Source organism: Acipenser ruthenus, chromosome 5 (genome assembly GCF_902713425.1).
Source record: "Acipenser ruthenus chromosome 5, fAciRut3.2 maternal haplotype, whole genome shotgun sequence".
NCBI classification, from domain to species: Eukaryota; Metazoa; Chordata; class Actinopteri; order Acipenseriformes; family Acipenseridae; genus Acipenser; species Acipenser ruthenus.
The window spans coordinates 54,495,407-54,518,081 of NC_081193.1; the positions used below are offsets into that span (position 1 = coordinate 54,495,407).

The window sequence follows — 22,675 nt, forward strand, 5'->3', positions numbered from 1 at the left end:
GTATTGACAAATTAGTATTGACAAATTAGTATTGACAAATTAGTATTGACAAATTAGTATTGACAAATTAGTATTGACAAATTAGTATTGACAAATTTGCGCTAAAAACAAAAAGAAAGATAACGGCTGCGTGTTTAAACACCGTATCTGGCAGACAGGTAGTACTCATTGGCTAGGAGTACCTTTTTTTGCAACCAAAAAAAATGATAAAGTATTTAATTTAGCGAGTTATTTAAATTTTTCTTCGTGCATGCGCGATTTAGTTTTTGCTAACTGATAAGTTACGCATGCATTCTCTGTGGGTAATTTAATTTGATTTCCTTTGGTCACTTATGTCTTGTGGATCCCGACTTCATCAATTACATTTTTTACGACGTATTTATTTTTAAATGCTTCCAACCTTAACTTAATTTGAATTCCTTCACTTATGTCTTGTGGTTTTCTTTTTTTTTTAAATATATAAATGCTTCTGTGAAGCTAAACCCCGAATGCAGTACCATGATTGACAACGCTATCTCCAATGGGAACTCCAGAAGTTGATGTAGCAAAGAATGAAATTGTACCTCTTTTAAATATTTACAGCCAAGATATTAGTTAATATATATTTAGTTTATATGCATTAAATACACTTTAGAACATAAGCATTAAACATCTATATTCATAATACTAATATATTGTGTATGATAACGTATTACAAACAATAGAATGTACATGATAATTAATATTACCAAATGTTTGAGGGTTTGTTTACGAACACAAAAATCACGTAATAAATTGCTCACAAACAATTATGGATTTGCAGCATTGGATTGATCATTTATGTTCAGAACCCTCCTTCCGTGTGAACTGTGATGCACAATACATGCAGTATTGTGAATACACTAGGGTAGCTGCATTGGAACAAAAAAAGTAAAGGCATCACTTAAGTGTTTCTCTTTTTTTTTGTATGTGATTTACCCCAGCGTCTTGTTTACATGTTGAAATCCCTAGTTAAGAGTTACAAGTATCTGGGAGATCCTGTTGTTCATGATTATTAGACTATTATCTTGTTTATATTAAGCTATAAATAATAGTTTGATTGGTTTTTAATGGGGAACTTGACGCTCTGTGTGTAGCAGCCTGCCTGCTGTGTTTAGTTGCGGGAACGAGCAGCATGTGTGTGATTACCATCTGCAAGCTCCTAATCAGCAGATGGGCGTGGTGCAGCAGAGCGCCAGGAATAAAAGGGTCCTGATTATACAGATCGGGGCTGCTGTAAGTCATAGGGGTCAGAGCGCTGCTTCTGCTGAAACATCAGTCTGTCTGTGCTTCTGGGTTCAGGAAACGAAGCGACCCGCTCTAACGGAGATCGAGTAAATATATCCAAGGTTGGAGTTGGGTGAACTGCCCGTGGAACAGGGAGTTAGTTTCGAGATGGTAGACCCCCCCTGTATAGCAGACAGGCGTGGAAGCGGGACCTCCATTTTGTTAGCGGAGTAGCCGTTTTACATGGCACCTTTATTTTGATAGTTTTTGTACAGTGTTTGTTTAGTTTTTTTCGTATGCTGAGCCGTATGTCCCCCGTGAGCTACCATTGCTGGTAGCGTCATGTGGGGTTCCTCTGTGTGTGTGTAAATAAACCTGCCCGCCTGCTGGGCGTGTCAATCCCAGCCTTCTGTCTCCATCTCCTGTCAATCCAACAGCGAACACACCAAAACAAAACCCAAATCCCCAAAAAAGAAAGAATAAAGCTGAAATGGTTATGTCAGTTGCAAATATTTGTATACTTGGAAAATGACACAAAATAACTTGTCTCACTCCAGATATGTTAATATTCCTATGCTAATTAGCTTTTCCAATTCACACGTATTTCTATGACAACATGAAAACAACCATGGTTGTTCTGGTTTTAGACCTGACCTCACCTGCCCAGTGGTGACTAAACCTGTTGTCGCAACTGAAATGCCACAAGGCTGCAGCTCCTATATACAGTACTTACTGTAACAGGGCTGGTGCAGTGTACAGTACTTGTAACAAAAACACAGCTGTCTCAGACAACACAAGCAGCAACGCCGCGGTACGGTATGTTACAGGCAAAGTACTGTAAAACAGATAAAAACGCGCAAGTCGAGACACTGGACTAGGGATGTTATTACTGTTTAAACTGACTTTGAACTGAATCTGAACAGTGAACAGGTTGAACCAAGCAGGCAGTAATATGAACCGAAATGAACCGATCGGTTCAGCAGCTGCACAGTGCCTGAGTACTAGTGTGGTACTGTACAGTACCTTTGGTGGTACACTCAGTGGTGGTAGACCCGGCACGGTACCTTCGGTACGGTCTGGATCAGTGGTGATACACTCGGTACGGTACAATTCGCTGTTTGGTATGTGTACCGGGTCGGAAACAGATCAGCTCTGTGACTCACAGTTACTGCAGAAGCAATATATAGGGGTGCCCACCTACAGTGATTTGCAGAAGTATATCACCCCCCCTGCAAAGTTTTCACATTTTGTAAATAATTTATGCACAGTTTTTAAAACAAACTTTTTTTATTCAAAGCTGTAGTGGTTAAACTTAACACTGTTATATGAGGAGGAGGTTAAATGTCAGCAAAACTTGCAAAGAAAATGTAGAAAATGAAATTTACTGGTTGCATAAGTATTCAGCCCCTTAAGTGAGTACTTGGTAGAAGTACCTTTTACAGCAATTACTGCTATGAGTCTTGGCTAGGTCTCTACTAGCTTTGTACAGTAGGATGGTGAAATTGTTGCCCATTCTTCACAGGAAAATTGCTCCAGTTCTGATAAGTTTGTTGGGGAGCGTCGATGAACTGCAATCTTCAAGTCTCGCCATACATTTTCGATTGGATTCAAGTCAGGACTTTGTTCAACCACTCCAGTGTGGCTTTGTCTTTGTGCCTCGGGTCATTGTCCTGCTGAAATGTGAATTTCCTCCCCAGAGTCTTTGCTGATTCAAACAGGTTTTCCTCAAGGATTCGTCTGTACTTTGCACCATCCATTGTCCCCTCTATCCTGACAAGCTTCCCAGTCCCTGCTGAAGAGAAGCATCCCCATAACATGATGCAGCCACCACCATGCTTGACAGTTGGGATGGTGTTGACTGGGTGATGTGCAGTGTTGGGCTTGCGCCAGACGTAACGCTTGGAATTTAGAGCGAAAAGTTTAATTTTTGTCTCGTCTGGCCACAAAATCTTTTCCCACATGTCTGCAGTATCATCTACATGCTTTTTCGCAAACTCCATACGTGCTTTAAGATGAGGCTTTTTGAGTAATGGCTTCTTTCTTGCCACCCGTCCATACAGGCCAGCTTTGTGCAGGGACTGGCTTATTGTTGATGTGTGAACACTGACTCCCATCTCAGACAAAGAACTTTGCAGATCTCTCAAGGTCATTGTTGGCTTCAGAGTGACATCCCAAACCAGTTTCCTGCTTGCCCGGCTGCTCAGTTTGGGAGGGCGATCTGATCTGGGTAGTATCTGGGTGGTATGATGCATCTTCCACTTCTTAATGATGGACTTCACTGTGCTGAGAGGAATAATCAGCGCCTTTGAAATTTTCTTGTACCCATCTCCTGCTCTGTGCCTCTCTACCACTTTATCTCTGACTTGTTTCGAAAGCTCCTTGGTCTTCATGGTTGGTTTGTTGGATCACTATGTGAGTTGCAGCATGAAAGTCTTTATATACCTGAGGGAAATTATCTACAAGTTAAACCACTTTGAGTACACACAGGCTGAAACTGTTTCACTAATTTTGTGACCTTTCAAACAAATCATTTACACCTGAGCTGATTTAGGGCTGCAGTAGCAAAGGGGTTGAATACTTATGCAACTGAGATTAATCTGTTTTTCTCTGTAAATCTTACTTATTCATATTCAATATGCATTTTTTAACTTTATCATTGTGGAGTAGTTTGTGTAGATTCTACATGTAAAGTCTAATTTGAAAGCGTCGTGGAGTACGCTCAGGTGCCAACAAAATGTGAAAACTTTGCAGGGGGGTGAATACTTTTGCAAACCCCTGTATATAGCTTCAGGCAAACCAACACAGCCCTAAGACTGGGGAAATCCCGCTGTCAGAGCCGTGACAGCCTTCACAATGGCACTGCAAGCAGAGACCAAGGCAGCAATGAAACACTGTGAGAAGGACTGCGAACAGCCAGACCTGATGCAGAGCTGAGCCCAGCAACTGCTAGTTAATCGGAATGGTAACCTCATTCAAAGCACAGAGTACCAGCAGGAACGGAAGCAGGCCTGAACCCACAGTTACCATGGGAGCGATCTACAGCCGAACTAATGTGGCAATGAGACACTGTGGGGAAGGCTGCAGTTTAGCCCGAAGTGCGTGTCAAACGCAGGACTGCTGAGCCCAGCAGCTGCATTCGTATTTCTGTGGAAAAAACTGAAAAATACACACAGAGAAACACATTTTCTCACACAAAACAGTAACAATTTGATTACCATTAATTTTATATAATTTTCCTATCACGGGTCAGACAATACACCTGTACGAAAAGATGAAGAACATCCAGCACACACAGTATGCCCTCCATCAGACAAATCACCTATACGAGGAAGACCTTCACCCAGAGCCGGTGATAAAGAAGAATACATTCAGACTTACCTCATGCAACACCACACTAATTTAAAAACAATATTATCTCAATTTAAGGTCCTTACCTACATCTTTAGACAGCATAGAAAATACATTGCAGAGGTCAATGGTTGATGTGATGAAAGACCTCGCAGTAGCATTAAGAGAACTAAAGATGGAACGAGGTAATCTAAATTGCGAAATATGTGAGACTGCAATTCAAAGCACTGAGTCAGAAGTTTGTCCTGCTGCAGGGAAGAAAGGAACTGTGCGAACCAATATAGCAAGAAAAAGGAAATCATCTAGTGAAAAGGCTGAAACAAGCACATCACAAAAAGTAGCAAGACGCTGTCCAAGAAACATTTAAATTGGATTTGGTGTTTGAAATTATGTTTTCGGCTAATGAGAGAAAGCAATGTTCATTTTTATATATTTAGCAGTTACGTTGAAAACAATCTATGCTACATATTTTTTTAAAGTAGTCTTTTATTCAATCATATCATTTAGAAAAGTTTTGTTTATACTGGCCTACATGTAAATAATGCCCAACTATATAACCCTATGCTGGTATTAATAATGAAATACTTACAGCTACAAAAAGGAGTCCACCACATTGACAGAAAGACTGCAACGTGAGTATATTTGTAAGTTGCATGTGCGCTATACATTAATAAGTTTAAGTTGCATATACGTTACAAAACACACATTTGCTAAAATTAATATTAAATCAAACTTGAGCTCTCTCTGCAGGGATGCAATTGTGACATTCCTGAAATCTACAGTTTATACAAAACAACATACGTCATTAGGTGGGGAGAGGACACATGCAGAGATATATTTAAATATCAAAGCAAGATCTCCACAATATAGCAGAGAGATGTTGGTGCTCCAGTTTGTTTACATTGCAAACAGCATATAAAGAACAGGGTTAGAATTGCTTAGTTGGAAAACAAAATAACTCAAACCTGCAGCTGAGGCTCTGCTACGCTTCCCAGGGTTTCTACGTTATCGACTAATAGGATTGCAACACTACATAGCTAGGGTTAGTTATATGTGCTATAGGAACTGTGTATTTGGAGTCTCATACTAATCATAACATGATCACTTCAATTGTAACCTGAATGATGATTGAACCTTGCTGATGTGTGAATAAATGATTTAGATTTGCGTGGCTTTCTGGTTCTGTCAGGTTTTATTTCTAGTGAATGAAAATGGCCTGAACCTAGGATGAATGTGTATGCTAGGAGTTGCTGAGACTAGAAGGTAATAGAAGGAAAATGTTTACAATGTGTGTACGTCCACTATACACTATTTATATATTTTATTTAGACTTTAATAACAAAAAATGAAAGATTCTTTCATTTTAATATTTCAAGTATGGTATCATTGTATTGCTAATTTGGAGGGAAGACCCGAGTGAGGAGACAGTTCTGGTATTAAAAGGATTGCATTTATTTACCAACAAACATTTTATTGTTTTACATCCATAACTTGAATCTACTGTTCCCCAATGTAAACAATATCATCACCACATATTTTGGATGAAATGAAAGCCTAAGTCAATTGACACATTGTACTATTAAAAAAATTGGCACACAAATTGTAATATTTTGAGATGTCTGATCTAAAGTTTCATTCATGGGGTTTCCATGCAGGGCAATTTACATGTGAAATGGCGATGTGCGTGCATGTTTGGGAGAATTAATCGGTAAATCAGGTTTGTGGAGGAAAAAAAACGGCCAAAGAGAGGGATAGGGTAAATCTCATTTACTCGTGTAAATGACGAAACACACAGGAAAATCCACGCCCAGTTTCGCATGGAAACCCGCATTTCACGTGTAAATGTTAATAGGCGTGTTTATCCTTAACTATAAATATTGCAAGGGAGCAGGTCAGTTGATACTGTGGATTCCAAGATGGCAGAAAGTACTGGCTGATGGGCAATTTTAAGGTTAGCAGTGGTGTAGTTCACCTTAATGCGGGCGGCTTTTTTTCATAATCGTTTTTTGCTGTGTCTAGCCTGTCATGTTGTATATCTCTTGTGGGTTTACAGTTCTGTATAAAACCACTTACCATGAACTGTGTTATGCCCTTGTTATAGTATTAAAGCAGCTGTTTGAGTATACCCTTGCTGTAAAAACACTAAAGTTAAACACAAAGAGCACAAGTGAGCTGCTTAAATGTCTAACTGAATTAATTCCCGTCCTTTTTTGATCCCAGCTATGTCCAAAGACAATGCGTGTCTGCCCTCCATGTTAATAAATATTGTTGGTGAACTGAATGTCATGAGCCAGCTCGATCGCCCAAAACCGCGCAACAGCACCCAAGTTGTTGATGCCCTCTCAGAACTGACCAAATAAAATTGCAAATGAAAGTATTGTGTTTTATTTGTTTGCATCATTAATATTTAACACAACAGTTAAGGAGTTGAAGGATTTGTAACAGGAGTCATGAGCCATGGTTTTAATGGATCTCCGCAGTCATCGTGTATTTAAAAAACACAATTTACTAACTTTCCTCATACATTAACGAGGAAGAAGGAAACACACACGGTTATTTACCTATGAGCCAGCTGCCAGTCAATGCTTCAGTGCCCACATACTGCCCACACCAGATCTGGACAAAATGTAGGCGTTGTGACATGGTGCTGGATACTTTGCAACCATGTCGGTGATCTGTAGATTTGCATCACACACCACCTGAACATTGATTGAATGGACATTTTTACAATTTATATAAACATTATCATTTAAGGCTGGGGCACGTAATGCAATATGTGAGCAATCTATAGCACCCACGATGTTTGGAAATCCTGCAATGTCATAAAATCGTTGCTTCGTTTTGTGTAGTTGCTGTGGCATTGCAGAAAACAGATATATTTACCTGCTATCCTGACTAATGCATCAATGACCTTGGTCACTATTTTGGAGATGGAAGACTGGCTTATACGACAGATGTCCCCGATCAGCCTTTGAAAACCTCCTGAGGCATAAAATCTTAGGGCAGTGGTGAGCTTCACCACCACAGGAACAGCGTGGCTCCGTCTCGTGGGGCTCTCCAAATCTGATGCTAACTCTTCACACAAATCTGAAATTGCTTACTTATTGAGAAGGAAACGACTGAGGATTTCGTCTTCTGGTAAGCTCAGAAATGTCAGCTGGTGATGGTAGATCCTTTCACTATGGCAACTACTTTTAGTAATAAATCTGCCATTGTGCCTTTAAACTTGGAGGAGTTGGAGGCAACTATGCACGTTTTATTGACTTGGATGTTAGTTACACTGATTTGAAGCAACTGCTAATTGTAGACGTGTACATACACTGAAGATCACACAGGGAAATGTTAATGAGGTCTACCCTTCCCCTGCATACATAAAAAAACAGAAGCCAACAGACACCTACATGCAAATAATACATTCTTTAGAAAATCACTCTTACACTAGACTCCAGTCCAAATGTCTAAAAACCTGAGTTACACCTGTCTAAAGCCCTTAGTCACCTTTGAAAATGTACCCCTTAATGTCTAAGAGACTTCATTCTACTAAGCAACTTCCACAAAACGCTTCAATAAACAAAATATGTTTCCATTTATTTGGAGAAACTGAACCACAAAAGGGAGAAGGCAGACTGATAGACGGGGTGTGCGTCAGTGTTTTACATACCCGTGGGAAGATGGCTGCCAGAGAGCAGATTGTAAGAATCAGGAGCAGGATCTCCCCGACAACAAAGGTTACGTAGTTGGCAATGAGTCTGCAGAGAAACAGTGGACAGAGCTAGTATTAACAGGACAGTACTCAGGTCCAGTGGCTCACCTCCACAATAGCTGTGCTGTTTCTATACTGTATACTGAAAGTGGGAGCCTCAGAGAAAGCTATACTAGAGAAGTCATACGTTTATTTAATCAAACATGGTTAAAGGGGATTCTCAGGTAAAATGTTAGAGGAAGTTAAAGTTAGGATGGAGTTTATGGTTTGTGTGGAGCGTCAGACCAGAGCAAGACAGAAAAGGAGAGGGAAGGTGGGGCGAGAGAGAGACGAGGGTTTGACAGTGAAAGAAGTGTTACTCACGCAGGGTCTATGAGAGCCTCCATGATGGCAGTGAAGAACAGCACGACACAGGAGCAGCTGAAGGCGGCACCGCTCTGCTTCTCTTTCTCTACAGAAAAGCGAGTCTCCATCTCGGGGTCGATGAAGCGCATCGACAGCCGGTTTGTGTGCTTACCCTTCATCCTGCAGACACAGAGAGAGGTGCTGAGCTGGGATGCAGTGTGGAAGATGTACTGGGAAAACACTATTAAAAGAATGGTTTATATAACATTTTTAAAAAGTAAGTAGTGGGGTTCCGAAAAGTATAGCGGTATACGTCTCCACGTGTTGCTACAACTGTTTAAATAATGTACTTGTAATTTCTCTTTTCATTGCTAACATCCGGACAACCTTTTACACTTTTTCAAAGCTCCTTTCAAAATGGCAATTTGAATATTGCCAAGCACCGGTGCAAAACGCGCTCCAATCCAATTCACTTTTTCTCATTCCTGTAATGAGTTTTTTGTATTACACGCGCCTATGGGTACCGCACACTCTTTTAGCGACGCTGGTATCGTTTCTTAACACTACATTCCTCTGCGTACTTCACATAACAACAAGCAGTAGACAGTAGGCTACTAACTGCCTCAGCGCAAGAAAAAGCAAATCAAGTTCAACTATACAGCACTTAGATTTTTAGATTTTGTTACGTAATATGTTTTAAAAATATATAGCTTAAAAAATATCCTCTTTGAAATTAATAGGTAGGCTAGATTTAAATTTAACATGATACCTCCCTCCCTTTGTCATTTCTCTCCCTGCACTGAACATCAAATGTGACTTGTGGTCTATTTTTTTTTCAATTTTGTATTTGGTATTTCATGAAAAATACAAATCTGGTTAAATGGAGCTTAACTGTCCATTTTGTTACCGCATTTGAAACCAGAGTAAGATACCATCAATAAGTTTGGAAAGGGCTATTACATTTCTATGGTACTATGTTGATATGTTGCAGAATTCAAAACACAAGCTCGTTGAATTTCACAATAAGAATAAGTGTATGAGTTTAAAGATTGTCATTTTTCATATCACACAGCTGTTCTCAAAGACTTTTTTCTAACATTGCTGATAAAACAATAAATAATAATTTTCTTCATATGGATTTAATCAAACAAAGAAATAAAAAAAAATAAAAAACCTTTGACAATGTGAAATGTCATTGATGTGTTACGGTAAAAGTTTGAACGTTGGCAAATCTCAAGATTTACTGGTAAATGTCAGTACTTCAGACACTTACAGGTAAATCTCAAGAATTACAATATGCCTTTACCAATAAGCTTCGGTAAATAGCCGAAAAGCAATATATTTCTTCATAATTCCGGTCATTTCCCACCTTACTTGGTAAATGTTGACCGTTACCGGTAAAACTTTACCAGATTCAGCCTTTTACCGTAACAGATTGTGAACAGGCTGGCTGTAGGGGTGACATCAGGCCAGAAAGAAACACACAGACAGGCAGTACTGGCAGGTGAAACTGAGACGCTGTGGCGCTCCATGCACCGAACACACAACCCCGAGTGAGTAAAACGTGCATCTATATATATATTGTTGTGCCGGGATTCAATTACCAATTAATTATTCACTTGAATCCCAGAATGTGAACTAATTTGTGCAATCCTGTGCTCACATACTTTATCTGCACGTGAATTGATTATGCATCCCCGTGCCTAAATACAACTATATATTTTAAATCACTCGTGCTACACAGACCCATTTATATCCCGTGCACCAATACCTATACACCAACATTGACACACCACACGCAACATATAACACATACAGTGCCTTGCGAAAGTATTCGGCCCCCTTGAACTTTGCGACCTTTTGCCACATTTCAGGCTTCAAACATAAAGATATGAAACTGTAATTTTTTGTGAAGAATCAACAACAAGTGGGACACAATCATGAAGTGGAACGAAATTTATTGGATATTTCAAACTTTTTTAACAAATAAAAAACTGAAAAATTGGGCGTGCAAAATTATTCAGCCCCTTTACTTTCAGTGCAGCAAACTCTCTCCAGAAGTTCAGTGAGGATCTCTGAATGATCCAATGTTGACCTAAATGACTAATGATGATAAATAGAATCCACCTGTGTGTAATCAAGTCTCCGTATAAATGCACCTGCACTGTGATAGTCTCAGAGGTCCGTTTAAAGCGCAGAGAGCATCATGAAGAACAAGGAACACACCAGGCAGGTCCGAGATACTGTTGTGGAGAAGTTTAAAGCCGGATTTGGATACAAAAAGATTTCCCAAGCTTTAAACATCCCAAGGAGCACTGTGCAAGCGATAATATTGAAATGGAAGGAGTATCAGACCACTGCAAATCTACCAAGACCTGGCCGTCCCTCTAAACTTTCAGCTCATACAAGGAGAAGACTGATCAGAGATGCAGCCAAGAGGCCCATGATCACTCTGGATGAACTGCAGAGATCTACAGCTGAGGTGGGAGACTCTGTCCATAGGACAACAATCAGTCGTATACTGCACAAATCTGGCCTTTATGGAAGAGTGGCAAGAAGAAAGCCATTTCTTAAAGATATCCATAAAAAGTGTCGTTTACAGTTTGCCACAAGCCACCTGGGAGACACACCAAACATGTGGAAGAAGGTGCTCTGGTCAGATGAAACCAAAATCGAACTTTTTGGCAACAATGCAAAACGTTATGTTTGGCGTAAAAGCAACACAGCTCATCACCCTGAACACACCATCCCCACTGTCAAACATGGTGGTGGCAGCATCATGGTTTGGGCCTACTTTTCTTCAGCAGGGACAGGGAAGATGGTTAAAATTGATGGGAAGATGGATGGAGCCAAATACAGGACCATTCTGGAAGAAAACCTGATGGAGTCTGCAAAAGACCTGAGACTGGGACGGAGATTTGTCTTCCAACAAGACAATGATCCAAAACATAAAGCAAAATCTACAATGGAATGGTTCACAAATAAACATATCCAGGTGTTAGAATGGCCAAGTCAAAGTCCAGACCTGAATCCAATCGAGAATCTGTGGAAAGAACTGAAAACTGCTGTTCACAAATGCTCTCCATCCAACCTCACTGAGCTCGAGCTGTTTTGCAAGGAGGAATGGGCAAAACTGATAGAGACATACCCCAAGCGACTTACAGCTGTAATCGCAGCAAAAGGTGGCGCTACAAAGTATTAACTTAAGGGGGCTGAATAATTTTGCACGCCCAATTTTTCAGTTTTTTATTTGTTAAAAAAGTTTGAAATATCCAATAAATTTCGTTCCACTTCATGATTGTGTCCCACTTCTTGTTGATTCTTCACAAAAAATTACAGTTTCATATCTTTACGTTTGAAGCCTGAAATGTGGCAAAAGGTCGCAAAGTTCAAGGGGGCCGAATACTTTCGCAAGGCACTGTAACACACATATGGGCGGGGCACACTGCCACACAGATGTATTATATTAACTTTTAAAAAATATGCATCACACCAGTTGTTATGAATAACACCATGTAGCTCCTAACACATACAAACATTAAGCATCAACCTTAAATAATAATTGTCCAAACATATGCATGTTCAAACCATGTTGCTATTTTATTTGTACTGCAATGAAAAGGGGAATGCAATTTCCTATCTTCATGTACAGTACCTTGTCATTATTATTGTCTACTATAAAAGTCAATGTACAGCTTCCAAATGTCTCAGTTTGGCCGGGACAGTCCCAGTTTCAGAAAGATGTCCTGAAGCATTTGTAAAAATCGTGGTTTTGTCCCGGTTACAAATTTTCGGCCCGGGCACTGGCTGGGCTGATGGAACTATTTTCCCGGCAGAAGAATTCAAGGGTGAAATCACATTGATAGCCTGGTTGTGCCACCTTCATTTTAAAGCGTGAGCATTTCTCTATCAATGTGATTCACTCTTAGAATGTAAGCTAATATTCAATAAGTAACTAACTGTGCGAATCAGCCTCAAACCGGGAATAAGCAACTAACTTCAGCCCGGTATTGTGTGTTTGTTTCTTACTATTTATTTTATTTGTATAAATATTGTTTGGAATGATGAATCCAATAGAATATTGCTGTCTATTAAAAACCATATGGATATTTCAAAATATGTATTACTGAATCGTGCTGTCCGTTTTACCCTGTAAGACTTAAACAAAATAAAGAACCACCATTAGTCTTCTTGTATCCCACAATCCATTGCACAAGAAAGGATTAATTGATCCAAAGAATGTATTTGTGACATTTCACATAGGAAACAGGATCATCTGCTTGTACACATTAGCATTGGGCTCAGCAATGTGCTTAAGTTCAGTATTTTTATATTTTTGCAAATTCTAAATTCACTGCTAAATACTTACTGGCCATTGTTATGAAGTATAGGTATTCATTTTCAAGATTCTTATGAATTAATACTATGAATCACTTTTAAAAGTAAGCATGTAAAATACAAGATTTTTTTCCATTGCTTGAAATGACCACAGATAAACTGCAACATTAACAAACTGTGTCCACAACTACTGAAGTAAAACACCTTAAGTTTAAAAAAAATAATAATAATTAAACCACTGTACTGTTAGTTTTCGGTCCAAAACGTCCCCTCAGAAAACAAAATATGGTCCAATTGTGATTAAACAAGTACTTTTTCAAAGTCCCACTGAGGTGAAATCAGCTATATATATATAAAAAAAATTGCATCATCAAGTGGATTTTTTTCAGAAAAAATAACTGTTGACGTGTTCTGGTGTCAGTCTTGTATGCAACCAATTTACAGTCAGTTCCTCAGTGGAAAAGACATGTCCTGCAGCCACAGAGGATCCAGTGTAGCAAAGACATGTCCTGCAACCACAGAGGATCCAGTAAAGCAAAGACATGTCCTGCAGCCACAGAGGATCCAGTGTAGCAAAGACATGTCCTGCAGCCACAGAGGATCCAGTGTAGCAAAGCGGTGCACACTGGCCTTCCACCACTCCAATGGATTGCAATAAAATGCAGGGCAAGGCTCCCTGAAGTAACTTCCCACTTCATTTTCAACTGTAGTCTTCCCCTAAAAGCATCGACATGACACTATTCTGGTCTATTCCACATGGTCTTTTAGCTGCTGGCTCAGTTGGCTCAGGTACAGCAACCGCACTCAGAGCTGCCTCTCATTCTTGCAAGGATGCAAGTTGCACTCTGGATGTCCGGCAAAAGAATTCGCTTATGACGTGGATCCAGCAGAGGTGCTATCAGTGCAGGTTTGGTAGCAATCTCAGGATTATTGGGTTTCATTCAGAGCTCCAGGGAACGGCAAACAGCAGACTTCAAATCAAACATTTTGCCACTTACAAGAGTAGTACCACCTTTAAGGTTAGTTTTGAGAAGACTGTTGTAAATTGGATAACTATTTGAAATGGAATTCGAATGTTCAGCAGACAGGGCTGCTGTAGCACATAGCTAGAAAAGCCGTCATTTATGGCTAGCTGCAATGTATGTGCAAAACAATTCGCAGAGTCCCATGCAACATACCTTGGTGAGTTGGCGAGTACAAAGTTGCTTGCATTATCATGCACACATGCTAAGACGCGGCCTGCCAGTCCCCATCTCTCAACCGCAGTATTCAGCCGTTCAGCAAGGCTTTCTGCTGTATGTCATTCAGGCACACTTTCAGTCTGTAGAACAGCAGATCAAAGCTCCCAGTTCTCTGTATAATGACAAGTTATTGTCATGTAGCTTTTCGTTTTCAATGCTGTCCAGCAGTCAGTGGTAAAAGCCACTTTATCAGTGACCTGCAGTTTTCCTGTAGTGCACTTACACAGTCGCCATAGCATTTCTCCAGTCTTGCGGTTATGGTTTGTCTCACAGGCACACAGTATTCAGGTTCCACAAAACCTCCATATCGATGATGTGGGGATAACACCCTATCCATCAGTCTCTGGAAGGTGGCTGGGCCTCCATGCAACCCGAAGGGCATGATCTTGAACTGGAACAAGCCATCCGTGGTAGCAAAAGCGGTTTTCTCCTTAGAGCTGGGCGTTAACAGGGATCTGCCAAGATCCCCAGTTCCAGTTTCTCGGCCCAACGCTCTCTTTTTGTTTTTCCAGGGCTGGAATCTGGAGGTAAATACGTCGGCTTGCAATGGGAAGATCCGGCCAATAGTATCACCTGTCACGACCACCCCTTCGTACAGTGGGTGGCTGAGCCGTACTGACCTTAGCTTCTGTATAGAAGGGCCAGTCCCGACCCAATATCAGTGGGTACGGCACCTTTTTAGCGACGGCCACAACTATGTGGCACTGCCGACTTTCTACGGTCATACAAACTTTTGTGGTCAGGTACGCCTTGGTTTCTCCATGGATACTGGAGATGGCTACCGAGCCCTGTGACCGCCAAGACATACCCTCCAATACAGCAGTCCGAATTATGGTTTTCCCACACCAGGAGTCCACTAACGTGTGGTTGCTCACTTTGCCGACCTGCACATTGATAATATAAGGCCCCTCCCGACCATTTCCCTGATACTCACCGGCTTCCACTGTCAGAAAACATGAGGCCACATTGCACTCCATGGCGGCTGGGTGGTACCTGGCGATGTGCCCCACCTCATGGCACCGGTAGCACGTCGGGATAGGCAACGCTGCGGGAGATGGCTGCTTCTTCTTTGACCCTCCACTAGGGGGGGTTGAGAGGTTCATTCCCGCTCAGCTGGGAGCTAACCTTGGTCTCCACTTTGGAGACGAGGCGCTCAACGGGACGCTGGGGGTGGGGGGCTGGGTGTCGGGCCCCAGCACAGAGGTGAACTGGTCCGCCCCCACCGCAGACCACTCGCTGGGTTAGAGCCATCAGGTCAGGTGATCCCACAAATGTTGTGCCGTGATGCGGGGCCGAACCCCCTCAGGTCACAGGTAACTCCGGAACCTGCGGCAGTGTGTCTCCGGGGTTATGTTAAGGCGCGGGAGGATTGCCTCTTTCACCCACTTCAGTGCTTAGCACTCGGTACGCGGCATGGGCTTCCCAATAAAAAGGTTAAACAAAACAGTGTCCACAATGAATAAGCAAAATAATAACACAGCGTTTGCAGCGACCGCAACGACTTGCCTCTCGCTGCTCCTATGGGTGACCTCCCACTGCTCCTCGGCTCCCTTCTGAGGTAGGAGAATAAAGTCCCACCTTTGCAATCAGCCTGTGCCCCCGTCTCCGCCAATCTGTGAGAACAACACAGCTAATTGCAATTGCGGGACTCAACAGCCTTGCAGTTCCACGTTGAACCATCCCTGAGGTATCCCCGCTCACTGCTCGTCTGGCCCGAATAACAGTTCTCCAAAACACTGCCAGTGGTCGGGAAGGTGGATTACGCCAGGGGTTCCTTCTTTTCCTGTCACAACCCTTCTCCCACATTTTGTACAGGTTTAATAAATCTGTGTCATCTAATTCAATAATTACTAGTTGATAGTCACACATTCTCACGAGAGGTACCGAATACACAAAACAATACAATAACAAAACAAATGATAATAGGGGACGGCCTTTTCGCCGTCATACATTTACAAAATAATAACAAATGGCGGACTAGTTTTCGCTCTTCCTGCAAAAACAAATACATAATGAAAAACAGTACTCATAATAATAATAATAATACGCATATATATAGAGAGAGATTTATAGAGAGTGATTTATAGCAGGCTTGATGAGTGCTATTTACTTGAAGATAAAGAGTGGATAGGAAAGAAAGTCTCAGTCTAGTGATCGGGAACCTTAGTGACAGAAGGCTGGTCTTGATGACCCCCGAGACCTGGAAAACATAGTGTTAATCTCCTACTCACAGGAGAGCCGCGGCGGCAGCTTTGATGCAGATGTAAACCCACAGGGGGGAGAGCAGACTTGTGATCAAGTCCTTGAAGGAAGAAAATAAGATAAAGAGAGGCCCAAATGATTACGCAGCAAAGGCACTTAGAGGGGGCTCTATAGAAACAGATGTTAGTATAATTACAAAGTTTGAGAGAGTAGAGGAACTAAAGGTCCAGTATAGATGGAAACGTAGCAGAATAGCGCATAATACGAAAAGTAAGATGAATGTGGCCGGGGGTCCCGCTGGCTAGAGAAGTGTGGCCACTTTCCCCCCCCCAGCGGAGACTCGGTGTTGGGTGCTGTATAGGAAAGTTTAGGAGGCAGAGGGGAGGATTGTGGAACAAACAAAGCTCAAAAGAGACAGATAGCAGCTAGAAATGAGAGAGCTTTATAGAGGCAGGATAGAGAATGGATAACTGGTGACAGCGCATCACTAGATTGAGTGATGTGCTGGTAGAGATCGGGTCACAGATAGAGAAAAGAAGAAGATAAGTCTCACCTTCTCTCCTTGAAATTCAACCTAAAGGTTAACACAGACTTTATAAAAAATAAAATGCATTTACTGAAGCAAAAAAAACAAAAAATTCTAATGTTTTACCTGAATTTTATTTTAAGTTCAACCTTGTGGAAGGTTAAACCTCAAAATGTTAATACATTTTTAGAAACTATAGAGATTTCTCTTTTCTTTTTTATAAATGTTGATTCTGTTTAACTGCATATTTAACTGCACATTACAAATATGCAGTATTTTAGATATACATTAAAACAAAAAGTGTAAGTCTGGTATGATTGGACAAATTAGCCAACTCCACAGAAACGTCACCAATAATGCAAAATAAGCCTACAGTTGAGATACATTATTTTTTTCTTTCAGAAAGCTTATTCTGCTTAAATAGTATAGTATATTTGTGATTAAAACAAACATATTGTAACGACCCTGGCGATGGCATCGTCCTGGACACTGCATTTGTCTTGTTTGTTTGTTATGTCTTGTTTGGTGCTATGTGTATTGTAAGGGAATGGGGCACGCTGTTAGAGTGTGTGTGTGTGTGTGTGTGCATCTGTTCGTGTGAGGCTATAAGTAGGGTGGGGGGATGAGCCTCGAGGAGGAGAACACACGCAGACTTTGAAGCGAGTGGTTGCTGTGAGACTGTGAGGGAGGCATGAGAGAAGCAGGAGTGAGGAGTGAGAGAGAGTGAGAGAACGACCAAGAAGTGCGGGAGTAGGAACCTTTTATTATTTTGGCGTGAACCCCGGCCCCAAACAAGGATTTGCTGTTCTACTAGTTTAAAAAGAAAATAAATTGGTCAATTTGGAATCCCATCTGGTCTTCCCGAGTCTTACTTCACTAAACAACACAAAGACTGTTACAATATTAAGTTCCTGACAAGGTTTGTAGTAAACAAATTACTTTTATATAAATATGATTTTTATACAAGCAGTTCACTTCCACTCACCCTACCACCAAACACTTCCTTTCACACGTAAGACGTACTATTGGCCTAATTATTAACAACCATTTCTACCAAGAGTGTATTGCTGCAGACTCTGAGCCTCTACAGCTCTGTCATCAGTCTGTCCTGCGTGCACAGCTTCGAAGTACGTCATCATTAGGGGCGTTACCCCAAATGATACCTATAAAACCTGGAGGGCGGGATGCCTATCAGGGTTATCCCATTCTACCAGTGCCCCATTAAATTGAAGCAGATGCTATTAGGCAGGGATGCACACCGAGGCCATTTTCGTTATAGTTGGTCTTTCCCAGCTTGCCTTTGATATGTTTACTTATTTTGTATTAAATGGGGGGAAAAATAAGCAAGACATTAATTATTACAAATATGCAGTAGTTTAGATATATATATATTAAAACAAAAAAGTGTACATTATTTTAGTGCTTCTGATAATCTTAGTCATTTAATAATCTCGAGTCTGGTATGATTGGACAAGTCAGTCAACCCAGCTGAACAGGATGGAGGAGTCCGAGGAGCACACACCCCGATCACATGAAAATTAATAAACGAGGAAGTAAATAAACAAAGAATGCAAAGGTTTTTAAGCCCAGGTACAATTTTCCTCTAAAACGGAGCATTAGGGTTTTTATTTTTCGATCTTGTGACATCCCTTATTTTGAACACTTTTGTTTTTTCTCCCATAACTTGAATGATACTATTTAATTCACGGTGACGTTAAAATTATTTCTTCAGATTTCAAATATGACTCATTGCAAAAATGTTATAACCTGTTTAGCAAATAATGTTCTCTTAATTAAGATTTAATTAAAGTAATTTAACTTCACTTAATTTTTGTGTTCTGTTTGAATTAACAAGGAGCTGTCTTTTTTTGTACATGGTTATCAGTGAAAGCATTTTTTTTATTTTTCCTTGGATGGAGGGGAAGTGCAAAGGTTGCTCAAAATTAAACAGTCAAAAAATTATTTTAAGTTGTTGTAATAGTAACATGTACAGCAGCGAATGTCCTAATGTGGTGTTTGACGTGCAATCATTAAGTACACAGACAGAACAAGAACAGGAACTTATCTGTTTGTGTTTGTACATTTCATTGTTTGCTTTAAAGATCCTTACTGGTTTATATATATTTTTTTTTTTTCCATAACTGAAAATTCAGAGGAATATGAATACATAGCTGGTCTAATTTAGATTCTTGCCATATAATCAGGGTTTAACGCCCCTAATGATGACGTACTTGGAAGCTGCTCGCGCAGGACCGACTGAGGGCAGAGTTCTAAAGGCTCTGAGTCTGTAGACATAGCCCTCTCGTTTCTACTGCCAACATATTCACAGCTCTAAAAACTGCAATACCCATGATTCTGAGACCATTTGTTCTGCCTGTGTGATTGAAGTCAGCCGCTCTGTCACTGCATATATTGAAGCTTTTTTTCCTTCACTCATCGGCCGTCAGCTGTCTTTTTGCTATGTCACAAATGAGAGGGTATCTGGGGTGGCACCGATGTTTACTGGGGTGGTCCGTGTCCCCCCGTGTGTACGGTTACGGTCGTTTACACAGAAACTTTTGTGTTTTAAAACTGGGTAAACGCTTTAACGCTAAAGTTTACTGTATTCTTGGTAACCTAATTATTCTGTTGCCAGCTACCGATATCCCAATTAAGTAACATTTTGAAAAATGTCAGTTACATACTGTAACTACTGCTACACTAAACACATAGCGGTACCACCTAATTTTATAAAATCATTACTCTTAGTTCATATTATTGAAAAAAGTTAATATTATTAAAAAAAAGAAACAAATGTAAACTGTTAAATAAGCATCACATTCCTGTGAATGTCAAAATAAAGAAATATGTGACAAAGTTTTAAATAACATGTTTACACAAATAATCACAAATAAAATGAAAAGCGGTAGCATCTTGCTTTCATCTTGGCAAACTTGTCAAAACCAGCCTGTAAGTCTAATGATTTTGCTTTGTCGGTTTGGCTCACTTACTCAGGTATGTTTTGACCCTTTTCATGCACAAAAAGAACCTTTCGTTTGCCAAACTAATACCAACATTTACATACAGAGAAAATGTTTTTGAAAAATAAATCCATTCATTTTCATGTATAACATTGCCTAATCATTTATTTCCACATTTAAGCAATGTAACATTTTCAAACAGCAATTCTAAGAATACATTTCAACCAGAATGTATCTAATACTGTAGTGTACCAGTACCAGTACTTCAATATCATTTTCTGCCGATCCACTGTGAAAAAGACAATGATGAGTTTATAGAGCAACTATGCCCCCCCCCCCCCCCCCCCCCCACACACACACACACACACTCACACTTTAAATACCATTGCAGTACCATTCCAAAACTAGTGCAATGTGCTGCCACGCTCCTTTTGGTGTTAAATTTATATTCTGCAAGAACTGCAATACTATATATTACTATTGATAAATAATGCCTTATTCACCACAATCAAGCAAAGCATGGCCCAGTGCATAATATGAATGAATTATAGCTTTTTTTTCAAAGAAAACCAGAATTTAAAGAAATTACAAGAATATAAAATCGAAATAGGGTCAAATTTAAATCTGAAAACACACAGCACCACCCTACACATGAGACTGACTCTCGTTTTCAAATCTATGGTACCTTTTCTTTAGAGCATAGATGTATAAATAATTTTACCTGGACATAAGCAATATTAAGTGAATCGCTCCTTCCTCCATTTTCCATCCGTTGTGGCAAACATATCTGCCATTTCCCTTTGACTCATCATGATATCAATAATATTCTATTATTAGATTAATAATAGAATTCAATGTAATCCTGTGTTGTCAATATAATCACTGTACAACGATGAACTATCAATCAAAAATGAATGAATGCCTGCCAACACCTTGCGACTCTGAGCGCGAGTAACTGGTAAATCACATAGCAACCATCGGCAACTTCCGCAATCCATGTTAGATTAGAAAAGAATTATGTTTGAAAAACGTACTTTATTCATTTGTGAAGAAAACTTTGATAATCTTATACGTGATTATATTATATCCTGCCCCACAACGACTGACGCCGATAACAGACATCGCCCAAAAGTGAACTTGTAATGTACATCTTGTCATACCAAAAAGAGCTGTGTTTAAATTAACGAAAAGGACATTGTTGTAGAATTCTCAATTTACAACCACAGTATGTATTAAAAAAATAAAAAAATCAGTGTTTAGATAATTTCTTACATCGGACAAGGCATGCATGTAAAGGTAAGCATATTCCTGTTACGGTTGTTTTAAAAGGTACTGTTAAAAAAATATATGTTAAAAACACAAAAAAGATGTTTATTTAGCACAAATATTAAAATATTACGATATATTAATACACATATTTTTTTTTAAAGTTCTGATTTTAGACGTGACCATTCTATTTTTAGACGTGACGTGCCGTGATTTTTACTTTTTTTTTACTGTGACATTTTTTTACCGTATCCTTAATTATTATCGCTGCTTGCATGACTTTCGGCTATTTATTATGTCTGTACATTTCTGTACCTTATAAAATAATGATTTGAAAAATCTAATCATTTGCCCCATCACAGTTACACTGTTATTTCATATTATACGTCTCCACGCTATCTCTCTCCCTCTCTCACACAGACACTCTCTCTCACGCCTGCACGGTCTCCCTCTCCAGAAGGGCCTCGTTGAGCAACTTGTTCAGCTCTTGCTCGTTTTGCTGAGCATCAATCACCCTCTCTGCCAGGTCTCGGAGCCGCAGTCGGCGACGCGGGTTGGGGAATGAAGGGTTTACCACCTGCAAAGGGGAGAGACACAGCGTCAATACTACTGTTCTCACTAACTGCTACACAGTGTCAACAACCCTCACTATTGTTCCTTTCCCTTGTACCCTAAGTGTCCACCCTTTCCTATTGCCCCACCCCTTCCTATAGCACCCACCCTCTTTTGTCCCCCCATCCTGCCCCCCCCTCATACCCCAGTGCCCAATCCTTTTATATTGTTCCTCCCCTCTGTTATTCACCCACCCACCACCTCTGTTTTGCCGCCTCCTACCCGGGTGTCAAGTTCCTCTCCCTCGTCAGGGGTGGTGCAGGTTGTGTTGATGCTGCCATTGCACTCCTTGGTATTGATTAGTAATGGAGAGTTCCCATTGGATGAGGTGAGCGACAGCTTCTGAAACACAACAGAGAGAGAGAGATCAGAGTGCAGCTAACATATTATCCACTCCTACCCTTAGTTTGAACTAACTTCAACTGCATTACATTCTCAAACTTTTTCTCCACTCTTGCATAGTGCCAGTGTGCTTGGGCAGCCCATAGGCCCTGAATATCAAAGCCGACCCCAATTCCGACAGTATGAGGAATGTTATGAAAATGAAGTGGGTACCTAATTAACATACCCCTGTGAAAAAATCTAAAGGGTTGATGTGGTCGGATTGAGTATTTTCAGTCTAAAGTGGTTCCACCTGTTTCAAAGAGTCCTAATGCAGATGGAAACCTCTCATGCATTGCCAGTATCACTCACAGCCATGTCATTCTTTGCCACCATTTATATGATATCCTATTATACACTCAATGTTGTTAATTTTCATACAGTGCAACCGGGTTCATGAAACTATAATTTAATTAATACAGAACATACATTTATAAAATGACATTAAAATGAGCTCTCTAACTTTCTTTTTTTTTCTTTTTCTCTCTTTCCGGATGGTATATTTTAA

General features: G+C 40.3%; 1 protein-coding gene across 2 annotated transcripts in view; it reads right to left on the bottom strand.

The window, feature by feature from the left end:
* Nucleotides 1-22,675, bottom strand: part of adcy3a (adenylate cyclase 3a) — a 184,128-nt gene that overhangs the window by 57,645 nt on the left and 103,808 nt on the right. The window contains exons 8-11 of one of the 2 annotated variants that reach the window (XM_034004901.3): nt 22,009-22,125; nt 21,609-21,751; nt 8,660-8,821; nt 8,255-8,342 (exon numbers count right to left, since the gene is read on the bottom strand). In XM_034004901.3, coding sequence (XP_033860792.1) covers nt 8,255-8,342; nt 8,660-8,821; nt 21,609-21,751; nt 22,009-22,125 — 510 coding nt within the window. Of the gene's footprint in view, nt 1-8,254; nt 8,343-8,659; nt 8,822-21,608; nt 21,752-22,008; nt 22,129-22,675 lie in introns of both variants that reach the window. The other variant, XM_034004900.3, reaches the window with a different exon arrangement.